Source organism: Prorops nasuta, unplaced genomic scaffold (assembly GCF_024137725.1).
Source record: "Prorops nasuta isolate Cenicafe-Biocafe unplaced genomic scaffold, Cenicafe_Pnas_1.2 PNAS00017, whole genome shotgun sequence".
Classification (NCBI taxonomy): domain Eukaryota; kingdom Metazoa; phylum Arthropoda; class Insecta; order Hymenoptera; family Bethylidae; genus Prorops; species Prorops nasuta.
Genome location: NW_027116814.1, coordinates 804,058 through 829,508, shown reverse-complemented (window position 1 = coordinate 829,508; position 25,451 = coordinate 804,058). Strand labels below are relative to the sequence as shown.

Genomic DNA, 25,451 nt, shown 5'->3' with positions numbered 1-25,451 from the left:
TATAGATACGATAGACAAAAGCTATTATACTTTCTATAAAAAAGTAGAAAGCATATTTTAGTGCTAACATTCTGAATTTTATGAAAAGAAAACGTGTTATTCAAGTATAATAATCGCTTAAAGCGCAAAAAGCGTGAAAAAAGTACACTGGATCCAATCTTCTCAATAAGTCTCGTTTTTAAACTGTTTGTTGTATGAAAAATACATTCGTTGTCATCATCGTTACTACTTTTTGAGCACCGGCTGCTTCTTACAAATGAATCCACTGGGATCGTTTTGCCCAAAATGAGCTGCGCATCTTTCATCGAATCTTAAAATTTTACCAAAGACGATTTTAAATTAATTTTAAGAGGAAATAAAAGTTAATACCTATTACGATTTACCCAATTTTGCGATTTGAAAAGTATCCCCACATTTATTTCTTATATGATTCAAAAATCGCTTATCTTACAGAAAAATGATGAAAAACATAAATGCCGCTAACAATTTTTTATATATTAAAAATAGACATTACAATATTATATTATTGTGTATTTAGAAGTTTATATTTTAATATTGATTAATGTTTAAACGAATAGTATCAATAGTTTCTATAAAACCCTCAGGGATCATTTTACCCCAAGTGATCATTTTGCCCCACTCTCCCCTAAATATTTCGAAAGCTAACGGAAAAGCATAATACCAATTCGAAGTATAAAATAAATATTTCAGGTACAATATAGCGTCAGGAAGTACTTACCATCTTCGAGTCAATATACAAGGTGTATCAGCAATGATGCTTTTAATTTTAACCATATATTCTTGAGCATAAACTAAGTCGAAAAGTCCTGTACTATAAGGTCCGGAAAAGCATCATTGCTGAGATAAATCAATTTTAAACCGATAAATCAGGGATTTGATTCAACGGAAAAATTACTTTCATTTCACTTTCGTTGACAGTTCCCCTTCAAAAAAAAGAAATTTGTACTTCTCCGCCGATCAGTATTGTCGTACACGCATATACACACACGCACGCAACTACGCCGATTATTAATATTATCTCCTAATGTTTTACATTCCTGATCCTGATGCTGATGAAATTCATTTTCTGCCTATTTTTAAAACGATCCTCGATAGCACCCATTTGGTTGAAAAATCTGGAGAATAATACGGCGTTATTCGTAGATTAATTTTCAAGTCGCTTTATCTTTTCGGTGGCGCGGCATATGAACTGCTCTAAGGTAGTCAAAACATAAGTATTTTAATATAAAAGCTATTATAAGAAATTGTATGTTTTTCTGTTTTTGGAGGTCTCAATGTTTTATCAGATAGAACAGTTTGCTGCATCATTGCAAGATCAAAATGACTCGAAAATGGATTCTCAAGTAAGGCCATAGTCCACAAGAAATTTCAATCTAAGAGAGTGGAGAACTTGAGAGATCCCTTTAAGAATGAATTAGCCATTTTTTCATTTTATGAAGGGACAAGCCACAAAATTAAATATCATTTTTTCTTTATGTCGTAGATTGTCCACAGTTTTTGCCTTTTTGCATAGTGTCTGCCTAAATGGACTAGCCAGTAAAATTAGCCAATTGCTACATCAGATTCTAGTTTATAGTGACTATAAGTTGATATGGTCACCAAAAAGAAATATTTTACAATTCACCAAGCAAATCGTAATAAAGTGAAGAGAAAAACATAAGCATATACTAATTTATCTTTGAAATCTTTTCGTACCTAAGAGCGTGCAAAGACTGAATAATAATCTACAGCATTAACAAAAAATTATTTTTAATTTTTTGGCTTGTCCCTTCAGAAAATGAAAAAAGGCTTATTTATTCTTAAAGGGATCCCTCAACCTCTCAATTTAGATTGAAATTTCCCGAGAAGACTATGGCCTTACTTGAAAATCTATTACCGAGTCATTTTAATCTTCCAATGATGCACACAGCAAACTGCTCTATTTGATAAAACAGTAAGATTTTTAAAAACAGAAAAAAATAAAATTTCTTATAATAGCTTTTTTAATATAATACTTATTTTCAGATGTAAAAAAAATGTGTTTGGGTATGTTGATTAATCTACAATGTTACCAGCATTAATTATGCTGCGCAACTCTATATTTTTCCAAATAGTACTTGATTAAACGTTTAAAAAAATATTGTGTTCATAGCGATGTCTGTTTTACATACTTAGATATATCAATCAAAATTGCTATGATAAAAACACGATTCTTAATGCCAATGCGACTATGGAACAATTTTCGGTTCTTTTGTTATGCTTAAAATGAAGAAGAAAGTATCATATATCTTTTAATTACAAATCATCACCCTACAAAAAAAATATTTTCTTCTTATTTTGACGTAAACAAAAGAACCGAAGATTGTTCCATGATTATATTGGCCTTAAAAATTGTTTTTTATCTGAGAATTAAAAAAAAAATGAAAAATGATCTTCACTTTGAAAAACTAAAAATTTTACTTTGATTCGATGTAAAATAAATAGATAATAGGGAAATTATTATTTCATATTTTTTTACAATAAAATTCAATTCAAGATGAGGAAATTGGCATGCCGAACATTGAAATATCTTACTTCTTCTTTTAAATATAAACATTTAAAACCTCGGAATCGTTAAAGCGTTGAATTTTCAACAATTCACAAGTTTTTTTAGAATTAATGAAAAATTCTACAAATTTACACTGAAGTTTATATCAAAAAGTTCTACACAGTAAACAATTTTCAAGAAAATAAAAAATTGTTTGTTTCTGAGCTCCGTGATTTGATGAGGAATGCCCCATGTTTCAATTAGAACGTTTAATCGGAGTAATAACATTAAAGGACAACCTTTAAAATATTTTATATATTCTTTTATTGTAATCATTTAAATAAATTTATGATATGTAGAATAGTTAGTTGCAATTCATTTAAACGATTTTCGGTTCTTATAATATTTTGGTATTCAGTTTTCATTAAAGCTGGCTGCTTTCACCATATTATCGCATCAAACTAAAAGCATTGGATTTTTAATTATTTTGTTACTTTAATTATATTTTTTACTGTTCATTATAGATACCATTTTGTCTCAAATAATTTTATTCATTACGTTTAATACAACTAAATTAAGGGTGAGTCCGACCAAATCCTGTAAAGTAAAATTTTACAATGTAGGATTGCCAATTTGCTGTGAATTAGCCAATCAGCATACGTATTTTCGAAAAATTGGCAATCCTACATGGTAAAATTTTACCTTACAGGTTTTGGTCGGACTCACCCTAAACGAAATTTGGTAATATTCCTATAGTGAATTATGCTATAGTCAAGTAACAAGATATCGTCCTTACTAAGGGTGACTGTAACGTGAAAAACCAAGCATACCATTTGAAAGAGCAAAATCTGAAAACAGCAGATTTAGGTTGGCAACGTTGAAAAAAAATGACGTCATTACGTAGATCAGACTGAGTCAAGAAATTGTGAAATGTTAGTACATCCACGTGGTTTTGACAGCTGTCAACTGGTGCAACTTGTGCTGTCAGAGTGATTTTGCGTGAATATATACGAGTGCAAAAATTACGGCTGGTAGTGAATGGATATTGGAATATATGATACATTCGAAGAACCTTCATTTACCTCGAATACAAGTGGACCAGCACTTGGATTTGGGCTATTTATACGAGAGTAAATTACTACAAAAGGAACAAGGACACACAAGTATTACAGATGCTTAGCTCGAGGACGTAAAGCCACCAAGAAATGGGAAAATGGAGAAGATACAAAGTCAAATGCCGGTAGGTTAATGAGATGATTCATGTTTTTTCAAAAATATTTATTGTAATTGAAGAATTCAGATTGGTAAATGGTAAATTTGATTTTAGGTTCACTCGCAGTGCCATCGGTTAGAAGTCTTACAGAAAACAGTGATGCCTGTCCTTTGACAGAAAAACGTGTGGTACTAGTGGAAGCTGTCACATGGTGGACACGTGGGCGAGTCGTCGCGGTGATGTTTCCCTCGCAGCAGATACATAAGTCCTCGCCTTGCAAGCTTCTACTGTCGTAAACGCATTACTTTCATATTTACATATTTACAGGGTTTATTTATGTACATTTAGACGAAATCTCTGAAAGAGGAATAATTTTAATTTCAGCGTTCACAACGAAATATTTTAAAAATTATTTAGTATTATTCACGTGCACGATTTACCTCTCTTCCCTAAGCCGCTTGATCTTCTCGTCAGCCAGCTCTGTAAGGCGCTCATAATATTTGCGTTTAGCAATTTACGCTTTGATTTTCTCATCCAATAATTCCCTATATTTCTCGGCAACATCAGAATTATTGGAATTTTTTGATTTTCCGGCTGCGTTATTTGTAAGGATCTTTCTTAGGGGTTCACTCATGGGTTTTCTCAGGTTACTGGGTCCTCCGTCGTTACCCCAAGAAACAATATCTCTTTCAGTTATTAAAGACTAAAGAGAATGTAAATTAAAACGTTATAAGAGATAAATATGTTAAATTAAAAAATAATTTACTTTAAAAATTGGCGCTGGATCGTCAATTTCGTCGGATTCATCAGATTGAATGAGATCATCAATTGTTCGAATTTTGCATGGGAAGGAGGATGAGCTGGTGGAAGGCTGCAGAGAAGAATTTGTGGAAGGCCGTAAAGCACAGATTGTTGGTGGTAAATTATCTGAGTCTCCAGGATAATTTATTCCAACAGCCGATTTTCCTATTAAGGAAACAACCATGTCCAAAAACTCGTCCCGGACCGGAGCCATAGATCTCCCACCGCCTGAAATAAAATAAATTATATTTTTAATAGAAAAATGAATGTCATTCATTAATAATATATATTATACCTGTTTTATAAAGCTCCTTTGTCATTTTCGCTCGGTACTTTCGGGCTTGAAGCTTTATATTAGTCCACGTTGTTTTTGGACACATATTTGTCCAATCGCCGTTGGTTGCCGCTATCATCTCTTTCTTTATTTCCTTCCACGCCTTTTCCTTCTCGCCTTTGGTAGTACCATCCGTTTTCTTGTTTTCGACGATATCAAAATATTTTTTGATTATATCCAGCAATTTTAAACGATGTTCCTTGTCCATCTATCAAAAATGAAATTCTTATAATAAATATTTCTATTTATTCGTTTAAAAATGTGTAACGTACCTTTTTTATAATTTATGCACTGGTAATATGCTGTAATAATCGTCGTTTTTCACAGAGAACTGACCGAGTACAGCTATTTCCCAGAAAAAACAATAGAGCATTGAACTTATAATGTTGTATTTGTTGGTGTGCAATCCTACACAATGCCGGCAAAAGTCAAGAAATTTGCCGATAGTTGTCAGGATATTATGCATGGCATCACTACTACATTCTTAACGTAATGCAACTGTATTGGTGTGCATATAGCGAATACGAAAGCAATCTGGCATGATATCTTCCGTCCTTAGTTTTTTATAAACAATTGCGAAGATCGGTCTATTATTGACACTATCATTTTTTAATTACGATTGCCTCGACATGGAGCAAGAAATGGAAATTGATAGGGCTGAATTTGAAGAAGAAATTGAAGAAAATCCTCCACGACAACGCAGAAGGCACACGTATTTGACGAGACAAAATTATTTTGAAATTTTAAATGAAGAAAATTTTCGTCGCCGCTTTAAATTGAATAAAATTCAATTTATAGAAGTGCTTGACCCAATTGAGCCAAAGTTGCATATGAGACAGTGGTAAATTATTTTATTATTATAAGAAATTTTATATTTTGAAATGGGTGCACACGTGTGTGGAAGACACTCATCATTTAATTACAAAAATTGTTTTTTAGGAATAAAACCATTTCACCAACTATAAGATTGTTAGTTGCGCTGCGGTTTTATGCCACTGGCTGCTTTCTACTTGTGGTAGCAGATTTTAATGGAATTTGTGAAAAGAGTGCCCAAAAGATCGTACACGAGGTATCAGCTGCCATTTCCGAACTACGACCACATTATATTAAATTGCCCCAAACGAAAGGAGAAATGATGCGTACCATGAACGACAATTTTCATCTGTCGGGAATGATACGTGTCATAGGCGCAATAGATTGCATACACGTTCGGGTGAAATCATATGGTAAATCTTTTAATATTTATTTTAAAAAAATGTAATTTTTAATGTTTCATGATTTTAATTTAATATTTCAATTTGTACTTAGGAGGTGAAGACGCTGAACTGTTTAGAAATAGGAAAGGGTTTTTCAGTCTGAATGTCCAGTGCCTGGTGAACAGTCGACTGCAATTTCTAGATATCGTTGTTCGATGGCCGGGGTCTGCCCATGATAATACCATTTTCGAAAATAGTCGATTAAAATTTCGGTTCGACAACTTTGAATTCGAAAATGGTATTATTTTGGGCGACCGCGGTTACAGAAATCAAAGATACCTAATAACCCCGCTGGCCAACCCGCAAACCCCTCAGGAAGTTTTATATAATGAGTCTCACATAAGAACAAGGTGCATGGTAGGTATAATTAAGTAATAAATCAATTTCAATTTTATTTAAATCTTTTTATTTTATTAATTAGGTTGAAAGGTGCTTTGGAGTCTGGGGGAAAATATTCCCAGTGCTCACAATTGGGTCTCGCTTCAGAAAACCAGAGCGAACAATGAATATGATAATGGCAACAGCCATTCTTCATAACATCATTCGACGGGACCAATTGCATAAAAAACCTGGCATGCAAAATTATTTAAATATTCCTGAGGTCTTTTCCCCTCCAACAGACAATGATCGCCAGTTTTTACTTGAAAACTATTTTTCAAGGTAATTGCTAATGTAATAATGCACTCACATGCCAATAACACCTACGAAGCAATATTTAATTTCCAATTTATTACGCAGGATTGCTGAACAGTAAGCGGTAGGAACTTATGGATAGGGATGAGAGGTAAATCGTGCACGTGAATAATACTAAATAATTTTTAAAATATTTCGTTGTGAACGCTGAAATTAAAATTATACCTCTTTCAGAGATTTCGTCTAAATGTACATAAATAAACCCTGTAAATATGTAAATATGAAAGTAATGCGTTTACGACAGTAGAAGCTTGCAAGGCGAGGACTTATGTATCTGCTGCGAGGGAAACATCACCGCGACGACTTGCCCACGTGTCCACCATGTGACAGCTTCCACTAGGTAGCAGCATTAACTGCAAATTCCTGAAAAGTCTCTCAGCGATAGCTGAAGGTTTGCCAGCGTCGTCTCAGCAAATGTTATCATTCATTGGTGATCTACTGGTCATGGGTAAGGATTGTGAGATGCATATTTTGTTCTCCATGCAAACTCGCCGGATGTAAACTGCTTCTTATTCTCCTATTTGCAGGACCAAGAGTTCGACTGACCTCAAGGGCATAGAAGCTTGCAAGGGGAGGACTTATGTATCTGCTGCGAGGGAAACATCACCGCGACGACTCGCCCACGTGTCCACCATGTGACAGCTTCCACTAGTATCACACGTTTTTCTGTCAAAGGACAGGCATCACTGTTTTCTGTAAGACTTCTAACCGATAGCACTGCGAGTGAACCTAAAATCAAATTTACCATTTACCAATCTGAATTCTTCAATTACAATAAATATTTTTGAAAAAACATGAATCATCTCATTAACCTACCGGCATTTGACTTTGTATCTTCTCCATTTTCCCATTTCTTGGTGGCCTTACGTCCTCGAGCTAAGCATCTGTAATACTTGTGTGTCCTTGTTCCTTTTGTAGTAATTTACTCTCGTATAAATAGCCCAAATCCAAGTGCTGGTCCACTTGTATTCGAGGTAAATGAAGGTTCTTCGAATGTATCATATATTCCAATATCCATTCACTACCAGCCGTAATTTTTGCACTCGTATATATTCACGCAAAATCACTCTGACAGCACAAGTTGCACCAGTTGACAGCTGTCAAAACCACGTGGATGTACTACCATTTCACAATTTCTTGACTCAGTCTGATCTACGTAATGACGTCATTTTTTTTCAACGTTGCCAACCTAAATCTGCTGTTTTCAGATTTTGCTCTTTCAAATGGTATGCTTGGTTTTTCACGTTACAGTCACCCTAACCTAACGTGACCATTTTTCACCCAACGCATCAAGCACTGCTACCAACTTAAATACTGTATTTTCCTCAATTTTAACTTTTTTTAGTTGGCCAAGAATTGCCTTCGGTACAAATAATTCGAGCCTTCGAGGCTTGAGTGTCCAGCCCTTGATAGACACTACCATCCGAATTTCATAATTATACGCTATTCTAATGAATTAGCAATATTCATATTTTATACTTTATCTGTTCTAGTATGTACATGCATCTATCGAATCTTATGAGGACCAAACTTATGAAACTTCGTATATTATTGGGACTATACATAGAGGATTTAGAAGAATATATTTCTATTCTTCATCTTACCGTAATTTTAACAAATGTGCATTTATAGCTGAATACTTATTTTTCAATGTCTTTAAGATTATTTGTTTTCTGTATTAATTATCTATTATAGTTTTTTGATAATTTAGTTCACTCTTTTTGAGATAATATTTGTGATTCTCGTTATATACGTCATGCATGTGAAACATTCTTTTTGAATGTATATCACTAATTAAGTATACATAAAGAAAATTAGTATCCTGTATGTATGTATGGGCTAATGTATATCTATGTATTCTGAAATAAGTATGTGTTAGTGTAGGTCCTCATAATATACAGGTAATAAACATATATATACATATCATACAATTTCAGAAATTAATATAATACATTTTGATATTTACAGATTAATATAATACTGTAACGTAGGTGTCAGCCACCTCGCCGAACCAAAGTAGATCGCACGCATCCGTGTGCAATACCGGTAGTATTGCACATTACTGATGCCCAGACTTCTTTTCCGGAAATGCCTCAAACCTTGGGCGTCGGCCATGGATGTGGAGACTTTTTGATTGTCATGTGTCGAAAGATCATGGCGCTACTGACAACACATAACCTATTATGCCTCCTACATATATGCAAATTCCGCGACCCTCGAATTGAGTTTTATTCTGTGCAATCTTAGCCGCTGCCGCATCATCCGCGTTCCAAGGTCGTAACTCTAGTGTTCGTTCCACGGGAGCAGAGTACTCCACCTTATTCTAATAAACCTCTTGCCCAGTCGCCGTGTACTGGTAGTGTGACCCTTTTACTATTTTAAGATAGAACATGTTCACTAAAAAGACATATATGTATTTCTATAGAACGATGATACATATTGTGGTCATATTATCAAGGCCATAATATCGCGTCATATACGATTGGCCTACCTATCCTGCGAAATACTGTATAAAGCTCGGTGATTGATGGGTCATAAAAGTAGAGTAACGATCCTGGCCCATAAGTCGCGTGCTAAATAGGCTAACGAACTTCAGCTTTCCGCGACTCCCGAACATTCAAGTTGAAATTTCGGACAAAGTCGGATCGTAAGTCTGATTGGTGGTACCAATAACCTAATCGGCTCTACCAATAAGATTGAGAGTTATGATAAGTTGGGGGTAAAGGATCAGCAGCTCGTTGCTTGCGCCTTCCGAATTTTGCGAAACTCGTAATTTGGTCCTGAAAGAGTTCGGACGCGCGCTTGAGACTCGTAATCTAGCCCTGAAAGAGTTCAGACGCGAACTTGAGACTCGTAATACTAGAAGAGTGTGGAAGCATCTCCGACTCTGCTCTGCTCTGCTCTGGACTACTCAACGCTGCTTTGCTCGGCTCGACTCTGCTCTGCTCTACTCTGCTCTGCTCTGCTTCTGCTCTGCTCGACGCCGCTCCACTCTCCTCTGCTCAACTCTGCCCAACGCTGCTCTGCTCTGCTGCTCTGCTCTGCTCTGCTCCACCTCTGTCGAGGGATTCGGCCTCCTCCTCCAACTTCAGCGGAAAAAAAGGTTAGCGGGAGTCCCAGCTCCTAGTAATCCTCTATAATACGAGTAAAATTCGGAAAACGCGCTACTTCGCCTTGAGATTGTCGAAAATCACGAATTACGGGTTAAACCTGTTCCCAAAGTGCGCGAATTGGGAGTTAGAGTCATAGTATGATAGTCGGTTAGGGATAGTAGTACATCATCAAGATAATTCTGAGATTCGCGATTAGTTTGTCGACAAAGTCATTTATGGATTTTCGGATATGGAATGTATATAATTTTATATGTAACTTACGTTAAGTTCTTTTATCGATTACCGTGTATTTAATGCAATACTAGATTCATTGTCATTTCCGAACTTTGAGTATGCGCTTCTAGTATTGTTGATGGGTTGAATTCGGTTATAAAAAGTGATCGGGATATTCGTTCAGGTTCGGGTTTCAGTTACGTTTAGTGTAGTTCGTCGCGTTTAACCAGGGGTGCATCCCGAGGTCGCATTCTCCCCGAAAGGAGCTACCTCGTTCGATCACCTCGTGGGAGTACAGTTTTCTCGTTGGAAGGAACCCCGGAGGTGAATTCTCCCCGAAAAGAGCTACTCCGTTCGGTTCTCTTTGAGAGAGTATCGTTTCGTTTTGGTGAAAGGTCGCAAGAGAAACACCTGCCTTGAGAAGGCCTTTAGTTTGTTAGTTAGTCGTTTTAGTAGAGAAATTCATTGGATTAATCCCGAGCGCTCCGAAAAACCATTTTCCATGCCATTCATAGTTATAGTTTTGTAGTATACGAATAACGATATATGCGCTATGAGATCTGACATATATAACGATGTCTTTAAGGAAATATAGAGAATTTATTATCGAATATAGTATGTAGTGATTTGACCCGAACTGCCAAATCCTTCCGTATTTTACGTTTCAGGGACTCACCCACTCTCTCCGCTTAGGCAATCCTAACCCTATATTCACTGAGCTAATTGGTATTACAGTTTTGACGATTACCGTATTTCGCGATCACTCACTACAGTACAGTGGTTCTTTAAGGAACCTGGCGCCCAACTTATGTTTTAGATTTTGGTCGAGTTATCATTTACGAATACTGAAGGGCCAGCCAAAATTTTTGTAGTGTACCAAATTTTGGCGCCCAACGTGGGGCCCACAGAAGTTAGAATTTGATGAAATAGCCTTTCACAAATTCGACTTCAAATTATCGTGATTAAAGCCTTATTATTTGTCGCGAATCATCACACCCGAATAGGGCCAATAGAAGCTAGAATTTGGTGAAATAGTCTTTCGCAAATTCGGCTTAAAATTATCTTACTTCGGGTCATATTATTTTCCATATCCGTTTCCATTCGAACTCCTATTGTCTCCAATCCAAATCCTTTGTTTGGCAATTCGGAGTTATACAGTAGCTGTGCTTTCGAATCTCTCGATTAATACTTAACTAGTCGAATTTAATCGAAATTAACGTCTTCTCTGACAGGATTATTGTAACGAGCATTAATGATTTATGCTCATATTATTTCATGTGCTTATAGCTTTTCCGTATCTGTTACAAGATACGGATAATTCTAGTCGAATATTTCGGTCTTATTTCGAGCCGAAATAATCATCTTTAATTTCTAATACGGAAGATTTCGATATAGGAAATCTACGTGTAGAAAAACTATTGAGGGGAAAACTAGGGGGACACCGCGAGTGCCCAGTCGCGCGGAACTAAGCCGATTAACCCACGCTTCACTGACTTCCCATTGCCTCGACATAGGACTTAGAATATTCGACTATTATATTATATATATATATATATATATAGTTATCTTTAAATATAAAAATTGGAAAAATATTAAATTTTATTTGCTACGATTTTTACTGTAAGCATTAATTTATAAAGAAAATTTATTGTAAGTACTTTTTTGTGACTTCTAAATATTAATTTCAGAAATATTTGTGACATTTATTATATTTACTTTCTCGGTAAACATCTACCGACGCCTATCACGGTCGTCGTTAAGTTAACGATAGAATTCGGTGGCGACCGAGACATTTTTAACGACAATTATCGAAAACTTTGTGTTACAGAATCGCTCTTAGCGATATCTCTCGGTAACTCGATTCAATTACCGAAAGTTGTCGGTAACTAGTTACTGAATCGGTAGGGGGTCAAGGTGGGTAGGAGAATGACCTAAAGATAAAATGTCCTAACGATAAAATGACCTAAAAACGCTAACTTCACGTTGGTTAAAAGCCGGTATTGCAGATTACCGACCGGATCGTCCGAATTTCCTAAATTTGAGTAGCTGGCAACGCTGGACTGTCAAACGTCAGTAAATAGAGACAGAGGTTATGCACAGTAGGGAAAAATTCTGGATCTGTCAGATAAGTATTTTAAATGAATAAATGAAAATGAATGAATTACTTTGTGGGTATTTCTTACATTTTACAGAAGAGCTACGAGAGGAAACATTTAAAATATTATGATGCCATGGAAGATGAGGAGGTATTCATAGAATTTGCTAAGCAACATATTTTGAAATATTTAAGAGCCGAACCACAATAGGATTATTTGTTATCCACACTGACAGTCTTTGGAAAAACGAGAGAGAGAGAAGGTTATGCTACTCGAATAATGTTAGGATATTAATACTGTGCCTGGATTGCATATTGCTGCCAAAAAGTTTTTGGTTTAGCAGCCTTCGTGTTGAATAATGCCTATAAAGAAGGCATGTTTTCAAGAGGTCTATTATATAGGGGAGATCGTTTTTCTCGTGTAATTTTGGTAGTGAGTATAAACTTAAAACTTTTCAATCTGGAACAAGCTTATGCAGGATTAACGCAAATTACTTGTATAGTTATTTGAGCAAATAAATTCTTTTTAGAAGCTCTATCAAACATATACCTTTTGCTTGGATATAATGTTATATGTTTTTTGTAGATTTGTTGAGAAGAAAAGATGTGAGATTACCTTTCGAACAGTCTTTGGAAACTGCAGAAGCTACCTGACAAATGTGGTTGCAATCTCACTGAGGTAAAAGAATGAGATATCTTGGTGAATTTTGTAAAATACAATTCTATAGAAATCTCCCAGTTACTTTTGATAAGAAGAAAGACCAATTAATTTTATTGAAACAATCTGTGTGTGTGTGCTATAATATTTATTACTTTTCTTAGATACAATGATGAAATAAATTTCTGATTGCCTGGCCTCTATTGTGGAGAACCTAATTCAGAAATAACTACTACTAGACTCGAGGAATCGAATATAAACCTTACTAGAAGAAATTGGAATATTAATGTAAAGCATTGCATGCTGTGCATTTCTCTCAAATAGAAATTATTCATTCTATCATGATAAATACTTCATAATTTTAACTGAACTTTGTTAAATGACTGTTTCAATTTTTCATATTATTCTGTAGATTTCACAATTTACCTGATGGAAGAAAAATATGATTAGAGGAATTCTAAACTACTAATAGAAGCATTATAAATTTCCAGTGCTATTATTACACGAATTTCCTGAAATAGCTGCCTATAATTGGGGATATACAGAGTGTCCACATTTTAAATGTTGAAAAATCAGGAATTTTTGGTTCGAAAGTAATGACTTAAAAAGACCCTCGATTAAAAAATACATTTTGTGCATTAAGTGGAACTTAGAAGAGTGTTTGCAGATTAAATTTAAAAAACGCATGTTCCAATATTTATAATTGCGGTGTGGCAATTCTATGGTCAGATATATAAGAAACTTTGTGTCTTTTACCTTCATATATATCTGACCATAAATTTGCCACACCGCAATTATAAATATTGGAACATGCGTTTTTTAAATTTAATCTGCAAACACTCTTCTAAGTTCCACTTAATGCACAAAATGTATTTTTTAATCGAGGGTCTTTTTAAGTCATTACTTTTGAACCAAAAATTCCTGTTTTTTCTATCATTTAAAATGTGGACACTCTGTATATCCCCAATTATAGGCAGCTATTTCAGGAAATTCGTGTAATAATAGCACTGGAAATTTATAATGCTTCTATTAGTAGTTTAGAATTCCTCTAATCATATTTTTCTTCCATCAGGTAAATTGTAAAATCTACAGAATAATATGAAAAATTGAAACAGTCATTTAACAAAGTTCAGTTAAAATTATGAAGTATTTATCATGATAGAATGAATAATTTCTATTTGAGAGAAATGCACAGCGTGCAATGCTTTACATTAATATTCCAATTTCTTCTAGTAAGGTTTATATTCGATTCCTCGAGTCTAGTAGTAGTTATTTCTGAATCAGGTTCTCCACAATAGAGGCCAGGCAATCAGAAATTTATTTCATCATTGTATCTATGAAAAGTAATAAATATTATAGCACACACACACACAGATTGTTTCAATAAAATTAATTGGTCTTTCTTCTTATCAAAAGTAACTGGGACATTTCTATAGAAATGTATTTTACAAAATTCACCAAGATATCTTATTCTTTTACCTCAGTTAGATTGCAACCATATTTGTCAGGTAGCTTCTGTAGTTTCCAAAGACTGTTCGAAAGGTAATCTCACATCTTTTCTTCTCAACAAATCTACAAAAAACATATAACATTATATCCAAGCAAAAGGTATATGTTTGATAGAGCTTCTAAAAAGAATTTATTTGCTCAAATAACTATACAAGTAATTTGCGTTAATCCTGCATAAGCTTGTTCCAGATTGAAAAGTTTTAAGTTTATACTCACTACCAAAATTACACGAGAAAAACGATCTCCCCTATATACTAGACCTCTTGAAAACATGCCTTCTTTATAGGCATTATTCAACACGAAGGCTGCTAAAGCAAAAACTGTTTGGTAGCAATATGCAATCCAGGCACAGTATTAATATCCTAACATTATTCGAGCAGCATAACCGTCTCTCTCTCGTTTATCCAAAGACTGTCAGTGTGGATAACAAATAATCCTATTGTGGTTCGGCTCTTAAATATTTCAAAATATGTTGCTTAGCAAATTCTATGAATACCTCCTCATCTTCCATGACATCATAATATTTTAAATGTTTCCTCTCGTAGCTCTTCTGTAAAATGTAAGAAATACCCACAAAGTAATTCATTCATTTTCATTTATTCATTTAAAATACTTATCTGACAGATCCAGAATTTTTCTCTACTGTGCATAACCTCTGACTCTATTTACTGACGTTTGACAGTCCAGCGTTGCCAGCTACTCAAATTTAGGAAATTCGGACGATTCGGTCGGTAATCTGCAATACCGGCTTTTAACCAATGTGAAACTGGCGTTTTTAGGTCATTTTATCGTTAGGACATTTTATCTTTAGGTCATTCTCCTACCCACCAATTTCTTTATATCACTGAGCTCCCAAAGTCGAGCGTCATGTACGCTGCCACAGTATCCAGCGAAAACATTTATAAATTTCATTCTATGATCACAAATTCCCTGTAATATCATAGAATAAAACCCCTTTCTATTAACATAACTATTAGGAAAATCAATAGGAGCACTGATTGGAATATGAGATCCATCTATTGACCCTACGACTCCAGGGAAACTAGCAACAGCCTTAAAATTAGATTCACCACGCAAAATTTGTTGCTCTTCCGGCCACTTAATATAATCCTTAACGTGATTATGTAAAACAAATGCAATATTAAATACGCATTCCCACAATGTGCTTTTGCTTACTCCAAATCGGTCAGCTACGGATCTATAATGTAGAAAATTATAATTAAATATGTATCATATATAATTTGTTAAATCCAGTAACTATTATTAATATAGCTTCAAAAATGACATACCTATAAACTTCTTGATTCCCAAAAATCCATAAAGATAGCCATCTGTTTTTTCTGGACACACTTGTGGGCAACCAGCCCCACTCACTATACAAGGGCTAAATTTTTGTATAATATTTTCAAATGTGGATCTGGATAATCGAAAATGAGATTTGAAATCTAAAATAACAGTACAATATTCATATTTTATCTGCTACTACCATATTTCATATTATATATTACAAACTTAAAATTTAAATTAAAACTGGTATATCACCTGTCAGTGAATAATTTAATGCTACATTTGGGAAGAAATCCTTAATTTTTAAATGGCTTTCTCTTTCATATAGCGCAAGATCTTCATTCCCCTCCTCATCGTCATCAAACTTTGTGTTCCACAATTGCAAAAGATCCATGTTCTGAAATAATTAAAGTTACTGTAATTTAAATTATATCATGTATATACTTTACGTTAACCATTACTAGCAAATTATATTAACTTATCTACTAGATGCAGACATTTTAAATTACTTTCTTAATAAGCTGTTTGCAACGCAGTTAATTTTCAAAACACCTGAAATATTTTGTAGCAATCCGTAAACTATGCAATTTTAAAAGAATTATAACACCGCAGTGGTAAATACAATGGCATCAGTTATAGGTTTAATAATTAATAATTTTGTAATATGTTGCTATAATATTACAAGGCATTTTAAATTAGATTATACAATTCTTTAGAATAGTTATAATTTCATCATTATTATATTTTTTCCTACATATCTAAATATGTTACTTACAAAAATTTTTAATATTTTTAGAAAAATTTATTTTCACTTATTCTTCGAACGTTGTCCAAAATTTAATTTTTCCTCCATAACATATGAATTGACAGTTCTAGCAAATAGGTCCCCACCAACAACTTCAAATCCCAATCCTAAATCCGATTAGCGTTATCGAAAGCTTTGGATATTACAATCTAGGGAATTTTCAGTTTCATTTCAATTTCGGTTGCATTCTTGAGTCTTGGCGAGGGGAAGTTAGAATCAGAGGGGCGAGGGGATTTCTAGGGAGTTTGTCCGTAGCTGTCAAATGGCGCGATTAACCCTCAATTTTATATCAACAAAAATAATATTTTCGGAAAACGATTGTGGAAAAGAAGGAAGGATTTTAATAAATAACAGAGAAGACAAAATATATCAGATGAGTATAAATTAATAAAAAAAATGAAAATTATTGTGAATATTTAAGAAAATATACTTTGTGGTTATTTTATTTTTGTTACAGTTGAAATCCGGTTATGATGACTTTCAATTAAGGAAAAAAGTAATTATAGACTAATAAATGAAAAAGTATTAAAACATGTAGCACTTCTCTGTATGGCCCAGTCATTTCAATAATTGTGACTTAATGTTATAATAGTGAATGTGTAAGCGATTAGTGCATATACAACAAACTCTTATTGTAAATTTAATAATCTTGTATGACAATGTTTTAATTGCTATTATTTTAAATTAAAGCTAGTTTAATTAACATATTTTTATTTCATCCCTTTCCCAAAATTCTAAACACACATGGTAATTACCTATTCTTGTAGTAGTCATATATTCGTTAAATTACATACAAAATTACAACTGTTTTATATTTGTAAAGAATAGCTGTTTGTTGCAATGATTTTTATTATTCAATGTGAGACAAATCGCATTTTGTTTAGGCAAATGTCTTATTTATTCGCCACATCCTTCCATATCTTATGCGACATTTATTTGGCTCCGTTGCACTATTTTCTTCCAGTCTATATCATGTAACATTAATTTTCTAATTATTTATACATACACACAGATCTAATAATACTGCTGATCTGCAATTATTTTTGTAATTGTTAAAATGATTGTTAAACCATTATCTTGTTTAATTTGTAAAATGGACCTTTGAATGATGCTATTAAAATTTGGCAACTTTTCTGCGAGATATGTTCTCATAATATTTGTGAAGATAAAGTTCTTTAAAAGGTATATGTATACTGCTGAGTTCATCTTGTTTTCAGCTTTGAATAGTTTTCCAACTACACGCATTGATATCTATTTTGAATATAGAATACATATTTCATTACATCTATTATGATATTGTTAAGATTGATAGAAAGATATCAATTCTTTGAAAATGATATATTATATATCTAGTAACTGGATTAATTAAGGTTTTAGAACAGATAAATTTCACAAACAAATTGGACTAACAAAATATGTATAATATATTGAGGAAGGATATCCAAATGTGAATTATTTGAAGCTAAAAGCAAGATAAATTCAGCAGTATACTTAAATGTATTGGAGAACAACATCCTCTCAAATTTAAAGAGAAGATATCCTATGGAAGAGATGCCAAACATTATAAGTAAAATAATTCAAGTGTCCATTCTTCAACTTTAATAGAACAATGGTTTACCAATCATCTTGACATTTGTAAGATTAATTGGTCAATAGAATAGCTATATCTGAGTGTATATAAAAATAGCAAAAAATTATTGGTATATTTTGAAAACTAAAAGAAAGAACTAACAAAGCAAATAAATGTTACATAAGATATGGAAGGATGTGGCGGATAAATAAGACATTTGCCTAAACAAAATGTGATTTGTCTCACATTGAATAATAAAAATCATTGCAACAAACAGCTATGCTTTACAAATATAAAACAGTTGTAATTTTGTATGTAATTTAACGAATATATGACTACTACAAGAATAGGTAATTACCATGTTTGTTTAGAATTTTGAGAAAGGGATGAAATAAAAATATGTTAATTAAACTAGCTTTAATTTAAAATAATAGCAATTAAAACATTGTGATACAAGATTATTAAATTTACAATAAGAGTTTGTTGTATATGCACTAATCGCTTACACATTCACTATTATAACATTAAGTCACAATTATTGAAATGACTGGGCCATACAGAGAAGTGCTTCATGTTTTAATACTTTTTCATTTATTAGTCTATAATTACTTTTTTCCTTAATTGAAAGTCATCATAACCGGATTTCAACTGTAACAAAAATAAAATAACCACAAAGTATATTTTCTTAAAAATTCACAATAATTTTCATTTTTTTTATTAATTTATACTCATCTGATATATTTTGTCTTCTCTGTTATTTATTAAAATCCTTCCTTCTTTTCCACAATCGTTTTCCGAAAATATTATTTTTGTTGATGATATAAAATTGAGGGTTAATCGCGCCATTTGATAGCTACGGACAAACTCCCTAGAAATCCCCTCGCCCCTCAGATTCTAACTACATCTCACCGCGACGCAAGATTAATGGCCAAAACACGTCCATCCGAAAGCACTAACGGCCGTATTCATAGTCGGTCCTTAAGGAGCTCCTGATTAAGGACGCCTTATTCACTAGGCAAGGAATGAACCAATCACAATGGGAATAGCGATGACTCTTTCATTGTGATTGGTTGATTGTTTTATGCTACAGTCGGCTCAATACTACTTTAGTCAGAGATGAAACGGGAGATTGCTCATGCGAATTGCGAGGTCCCGAGGCAATCCCTACCGGTAGGCGGCGCTGGTGTTGGCAAACGCGTGTCTCAGGTCCATCTAACCCGTAACGCCATCTATCGGAAGAGACCACGAAGCACGAGCGTTAAGCTTAGAATAGGGTAAAACATATATGCATTGTTGCCAGAAAGCGGAATAAAGAGAGAGCGGAGATATTTTCTCGGACCTCTCTGTCTTTCTCGCTGTTAGCTTCTAGCAGAAGAGTCGAGGCAAAATCTTTCCGTTTCGCTTTGCCGAAAATCTACCAATATTCGATGTCATTTATATTTGCAAGCCAATGCCTTTATACATGATTTTTTCAGCATATTTATTTATCAGCATTGATTTATTTAAATCAATAATAAATTAAGGAAATGCGTATTTGATATATAATAATTATTTTAACTATAATTTCATCGTTATATTTCGCTTATTTCCGTAAAATCTGAATTTCTTTAGTTTATTATTGATTATTGTAAGTCAATGGCCATTAAAAAAAATTTAATCTTAAAAAAAAAAAGAAAAGTACCGTTCAGGAATCGAACCCGGACCGACAAATCGCCACGCTATTACCTTACCGCCTAGACCACGAGGCTTCTTCAGTCCACCGTAAACAGATAGTCTTTTTAAGGGCTTGAAATCTTCTTTTAAACCATATAAATAAACGAGCAACCGACAGCTTTATTCATTATTATTCTGTCATAATGGTACACAAATTAAGGAATAATTATATTTTGAATAGTTTTCAAAAGCTTTTCCAATAGCCAAGAACGAAGATAAATAATCAACGCTCGCAGTTTCCGTTCTTGGTTATTGGAAAAGCTTTTGAAAATCTACATTATATAATTATTCTTTAATTTGTGTACCATTATGATAGAATAATAATGAATAAAGATGTCGGTTCTTCGTTTATTTATATGGTTCAATAGAAGATTTCAAGCCCTTAAAAAGACTATCTGTTTACGGTGCACTGAAGAAGCCTCGTGGTGTAAGAGGTAAGGTAATCGCGTGGCGATTCGTGGGTCCGGGTTCGATTCCTGATCGGTACTTTTCTTTTTTTTTTAAGATTAAATTTTTTTAATTGCCATTGACTTACAATAATCAATAATAAACTAAAGAAATGCAGATTTTACGGAAATAGGCGAAATATAACGATGAAATTATAGTTAAAATAATTATTATATATCAAATACGCATTTCCTTAATTTATTATTGATTTAAATAAGTCAATGCTGATAAATAAATATGCTGAAAAAATCATGTATAAAGGCATTGGCCTGCAAATATAAATGACATCGAATATTGGTAGATTTTCGGCAAAGCGAAACGGAAAGATTTTGCCTCGACTCTTCTGCTAGAAGCTAACAGCGAGAAAGACAGAGAGGTCCGAGAAAATATCTCCGCTCTCTCTTTATTCCGCTTTCTGGCAACAATGCATATATGTTTTACCCTATTCTAAGCTTAACGCTCGTGCTTCGTGGTCTCTTCCGATAGATGGCGTTAGGGGTTAGATGGACCTTAAGACACGCGTTTGCCAACACCAGCGCCGCCTACCGGTAGGGATTGCCTCGGGACCAAGGTTGCCAAGTGTAGTACTTTCGGTACTACCGTAGTACCCAAAAGCGACATATCCTATAGCGTAGTACTATTTTGGGTACTACGCTATAGTCGCTGCTGATACTACTGGTCGGCGGAAATACGTCAGAGGGTAGAGACTGTAGAGGGACCGCAATATAGATATTTCTAATTACTAATTTCAAAATACATAATGCATGGTCCGTGAGCCAAGACAAATGTTAGTATATACATACCACAAGTTATAAAGTAATATAAAGAAATAAAGTGACAGTTTTAATCTTACTGACAGCTGATGTACTGATGGTATAAGTGAATAAATAAAGTGACGAAATTTGTAAAATGTACATAAAAATGATTTTTAAAAGTATATAAAGGACTGAACATTTTAGATAAGTATAACAATAAATTTTATAATATAAAATGTAAGATATAAATATTTTGTGGTACTTTGTGGGATTTTATTTCAGATTAAATTATAGTAATGTGTTTACTATGTCACTGTGCTGAGGATGGAGCTATGCAGATTTTCAAAATTAAAATAAAGGAATAGACTAAACATAATGTGGTTATTGTGTCATCGTTGAGATTCAAACTATGTTAATTGAGACGGATAATAAAATAAACGAGTGAAAAAACTGGGTAAATACAATAATAAATAAAGAAGCTGACAAATTAGATATATAATATAAAATGTAAGATATTTTATAGTACTTTCTGGGATTTTATTTCAGATTAAATTATAGTAATGTGTTTACTATGTCACTACTGAGGATGGAGCTATGTGGATTGAACATTAAAATGAAAGGAATAGATTCACCATATTATGGTTACTGTGTCATCGCTGAGGATCAAACTGTGTTAATTGAGATGAATATTAAAATAAACAAGTCAACACATTGGGTAAATACGATACAAATAAAGAAGCTGACAGATTACATTTGTAATTTCAAATGTAAGATTTTATATAGTACGTTTTGGGATTTTGTTTCAGATTAAATTATTGTAAAGTGTTTACTATGTCAATGCTGAGAATGGAGCTATGTGGATTGAACATTAAAACAAAAGGAATAGATTCACCATAATGTTGTTTCTGTGTCATCGCTGATGAGGATCAAACTGTGTTAATTGAGACAGACATTAAAATAAATGAGTCAGCATTTTGGGTAAATACAATAATAAATAAAGAAAATGACAGAATAAATATATAATATAAAATGTAAGATGTTTTATAGTACTTTGTGGGATTTTGTTTCAGATTAAATTATAGTAATGTACGTGTGTTTACTGTATCACTGCTGAGGATGAAGCTATGTGGATCGAACATTAAAAGAAAAGAATAGATTCACCATAATGTGGTTACTGTGTCATCGCTGAGGATCAAACTGTGATAATTGAGATGAATATTAAAATAAAGAAGCTGACAGATTAGATATATAATATAACATGTTAGATATTTTACAGTACTTTGTGGGATTTTATTTAAAGTTAATATATGTAAAATAAAATTTTTGTTTTCTTTTTACAATTGTATCTATATTAATTACTATATGTTGCAATCTCTTAAAATTAAGCCTCTGCTTTTATTATCAAACTAATAGTTCCACACGGCAGTGATGCCAGAATCAAGCTTTTAGCAACAAAAATGAAGATAAGCGCTAGCCAGCAGCAGTATAGAAAGTTTAAAGGGAAGCGGTACAAACACAACTATGCCTGGAGAGCATAGGTGTGATTTGGACTTCAGGCAACATTGGCGTCAGAAGAAGAGCGACTACCGCTAACCGTGACATTTTTACGTGTCATCCGAGTGAAGTGGTGCTGCGTTTACCTAAAAACTCAAAGCAAATAAAAATGCTTTTCCTAAATTGATTTTTAATATCGATAAAATGGTCAAATGTAGCCATTAATTAATTAGATTTGGTAATAAATACAGAAAATGCGTTTTATTATAACAAATGAGTTGAGGTAAAATAAACTCAATGTTTTTATATTAATCTGTTAACAAATGCATTTTTTTATTTATTATTGAGTCCAATAAATTAATGGTTATTAAAAAAAAAATTACTTGTATTGAAAAAAAAATGAAAAAATTTTAAACTTCACCAAGACTCGAACACGAGCCCACCGAATGACAAACGGCAACCTTACCGCCTGCGCTACAGCGCTCACCTGATGTACCAAGAGCAAAACAGCCTTTTAAAGACTGACTACAATTCTTTCACTAACTCGTCATAAACGATCAAAAATTAGCTGCAATAATAAATACATTTATCTCCACAGCATTATTGCACTAAATTTATTATGTTTTTAATTTGAATCATACATTTTACATGAAGATACGATACTTTAAGGGTGTTCATGCAATACTCTAAATACAAAACTATTCATATGCTGGTTTATCATAGTTATTCGACTACATATAACAAATATTATAATATTAATTAATTTATGATAGTTGAGCATATGAATAGTTTTGTATATAGAGTACTGAATGGTTACCCTTAAATTATCATATCTTCATGCAAAATGTATGCTTCAAATTAAAAACAATAAATTTAGTACAATAATGCTATGTAGATAAATGTATTTATTATTACAGCTAATTCTTGATCGTTTATGACGAGTTAGTGAAAGAATTGTAGTCAGTCTTTAAAAGGCTGTTTTGCTCTTGGTACATCAGGTGAGCGCTGTAGCGCAGGCGGTAAGGTTGCCGTTTGTCATGCGGTGGGCTCGTGTTCGAGTCTTGGTGAAGTTTAAAATTTTTTCATTTTTTTTTTCATTACAAGGAATTTTTTTTTTAATAACCATTAATTTATTGGACTCAATAATAAATAAAAAAATGCATTTGTTAACAGATTAATATAAAAACATTGAGTTTATTTTACCTCAACTCATTTGTTATAATAAAACGCATTTTTTGTATTTATTACCAAATCTAATTAATTAATGGCTACATTTGACCATTTTATCAAAATTAAAAATCAATTTAGGAAAAGCATTTTTATTTTATTTATTCACTTATACCATAAGTACATCAGCTGTCAGATAGATCAAAGCTGTCACTACTCCTTATTTCTTTATTACACTTTATTTTTCCGTATACTAACATTTGTCTTCGTTCACGCCGTTCACGGTGACAGGCTGTGAATATACTATATATAATTTTTGATATATTACGTTCTGCATTTAAAATGGCTACTGATGTATTTCCGCTGGCAGTATACTTTGTGCAGTCTGCATTCCTTATATCAAAATTCACTTACTATAGAGCGTAGTACTATTCAAGATGGCGGACTTGGCAACCTTGCTCGGGACCTCGCATGAGCAATCTCCCGTTTCATCTCTGCTTTAGTATACTGTAATTAGATATAGGTATAATTTTTTGCTTCCTTATTTTAAGGAAGGTCTGAGGCTTCCTTGAGGATGTGATTCCTTTACTTAAAACTTTTTATGCCGTTTGGTTGGCTGCATTGGTATATAGGCATAATTTGCTATAGTATATTACTGTTATACAGTGTGTGTCATAGCTGACAGCCACTGACAGCAAGGTTGCCAAGTCCGCCATCTTGAATAGTACTACGCTCTATAGTAAGTGAATTTTGATATAAGGAATGCAGACTGCACAAAGTATACTGCCAGCGGAAATACGTCAGTAGCCATCTTAAATGCAGAACGTAATATATCAAAAATTATATATATTATATTCACAGCCTGTCACCGTGAACGGCGTGAACGAAGACAAATGTTAGTATACGGAAAAATAAAGTGTAATAAAGAAATAAGGAGTAGTGACAGCTTTGATCTATCTGACAGTTGATGTACTTATGGTATAAGTGAATAAATAAAATAAAAATGCTTTTCCTAAATTGATTTTTAATTTTGATAAAATGGTCAAATGTAGCCATTAATTAATTAGATTTGGTAATAAATACAAAAAATGCGTTTTATTATAACAAATGAGTTGAGGTAAAATAAACTCAATGTTTTTATATTAATTTGTTAACAAATGCATTTTTTTATTTATTATTGAGTCCAATAAGTTAACGGTTATTAAAAAAAAAATTCTTTGTAATGAAACAAAAAATGAAAAAATTTTAATCTTCACCAAGACTCGAACACGAGCCCACCACATGATAAACGGCAACCTTACCGCCTGCGCTACAGCGCTCACTTGATGTACCAAGAGCAAAACAGGCTTTTTAAAAACTGACTACAATTCTTTTATTAATTCGTCATAAATGATCAAGAATTAGCTGTAATAATAAATACATTTATCTACATAGCATTATTGTATTAAATTTATTGTTTTTAATTTGAAGCATACATTTTGCATGAAGATATGTTAATTTAAGGGTAACCATTCAGTACTTTATATAAAAACTATTCATATGCTCAACTATCATAAATTAATTAAGTAATATTATAATATTTGTTATATGTAGTCGAATAACTATGATAAACGAGCATATGAATAGTTTTGTATTTAGAGTATTGCATGAACACCCTTAAAGTATCGTATCTTCATGTAAAATATATGCTTCAAATTAAAAACATAATAAATTTAGTGCAATAATGCTGTGGAGATAAATGTATTTATTATTGCAGCTAATTCTTGATCGTTTATGACGAGTTAGTGAAAGAATTGTAGTC

The 25,451-nt window shown here is 33.1% G+C and overlaps 2 protein-coding genes across 2 annotated transcripts; one reads left to right on the top strand and one right to left on the bottom strand.

The window, feature by feature from the left end:
• The first annotated feature begins 5,504 nt into the window (after positions 1-5,504).
• LOC136779471 (putative nuclease HARBI1) lies at positions 5,505-6,637 on the top strand. Its single transcript, XM_066737095.1, has 4 exons — positions 5,505-5,716; positions 5,815-6,101; positions 6,184-6,481; positions 6,553-6,637. Exons 1-4 carry the CDS (start codon positions 5,505-5,507, stop codon positions 6,635-6,637), a joined length of 882 nt encoding a protein of 293 aa, XP_066593192.1.
• An 8,211-nt stretch (positions 6,638-14,848) lies between these two features.
• Positions 14,849-16,157, bottom strand: LOC136779470 (uncharacterized). The gene is made up of 5 exons (XM_066737094.1): positions 16,149-16,157; positions 15,955-16,096; positions 15,710-15,857; positions 15,241-15,610; positions 14,849-14,962 (listed from the first exon to the last, which is right to left on the bottom strand). The coding sequence occupies exons 1-5, from the start codon at positions 16,155-16,157 to the stop codon at positions 14,849-14,851; spliced, it is 783 nt and encodes a 260-aa protein (XP_066593191.1).
• Positions 16,158-25,451: the final 9,294 nt, after the last annotated feature.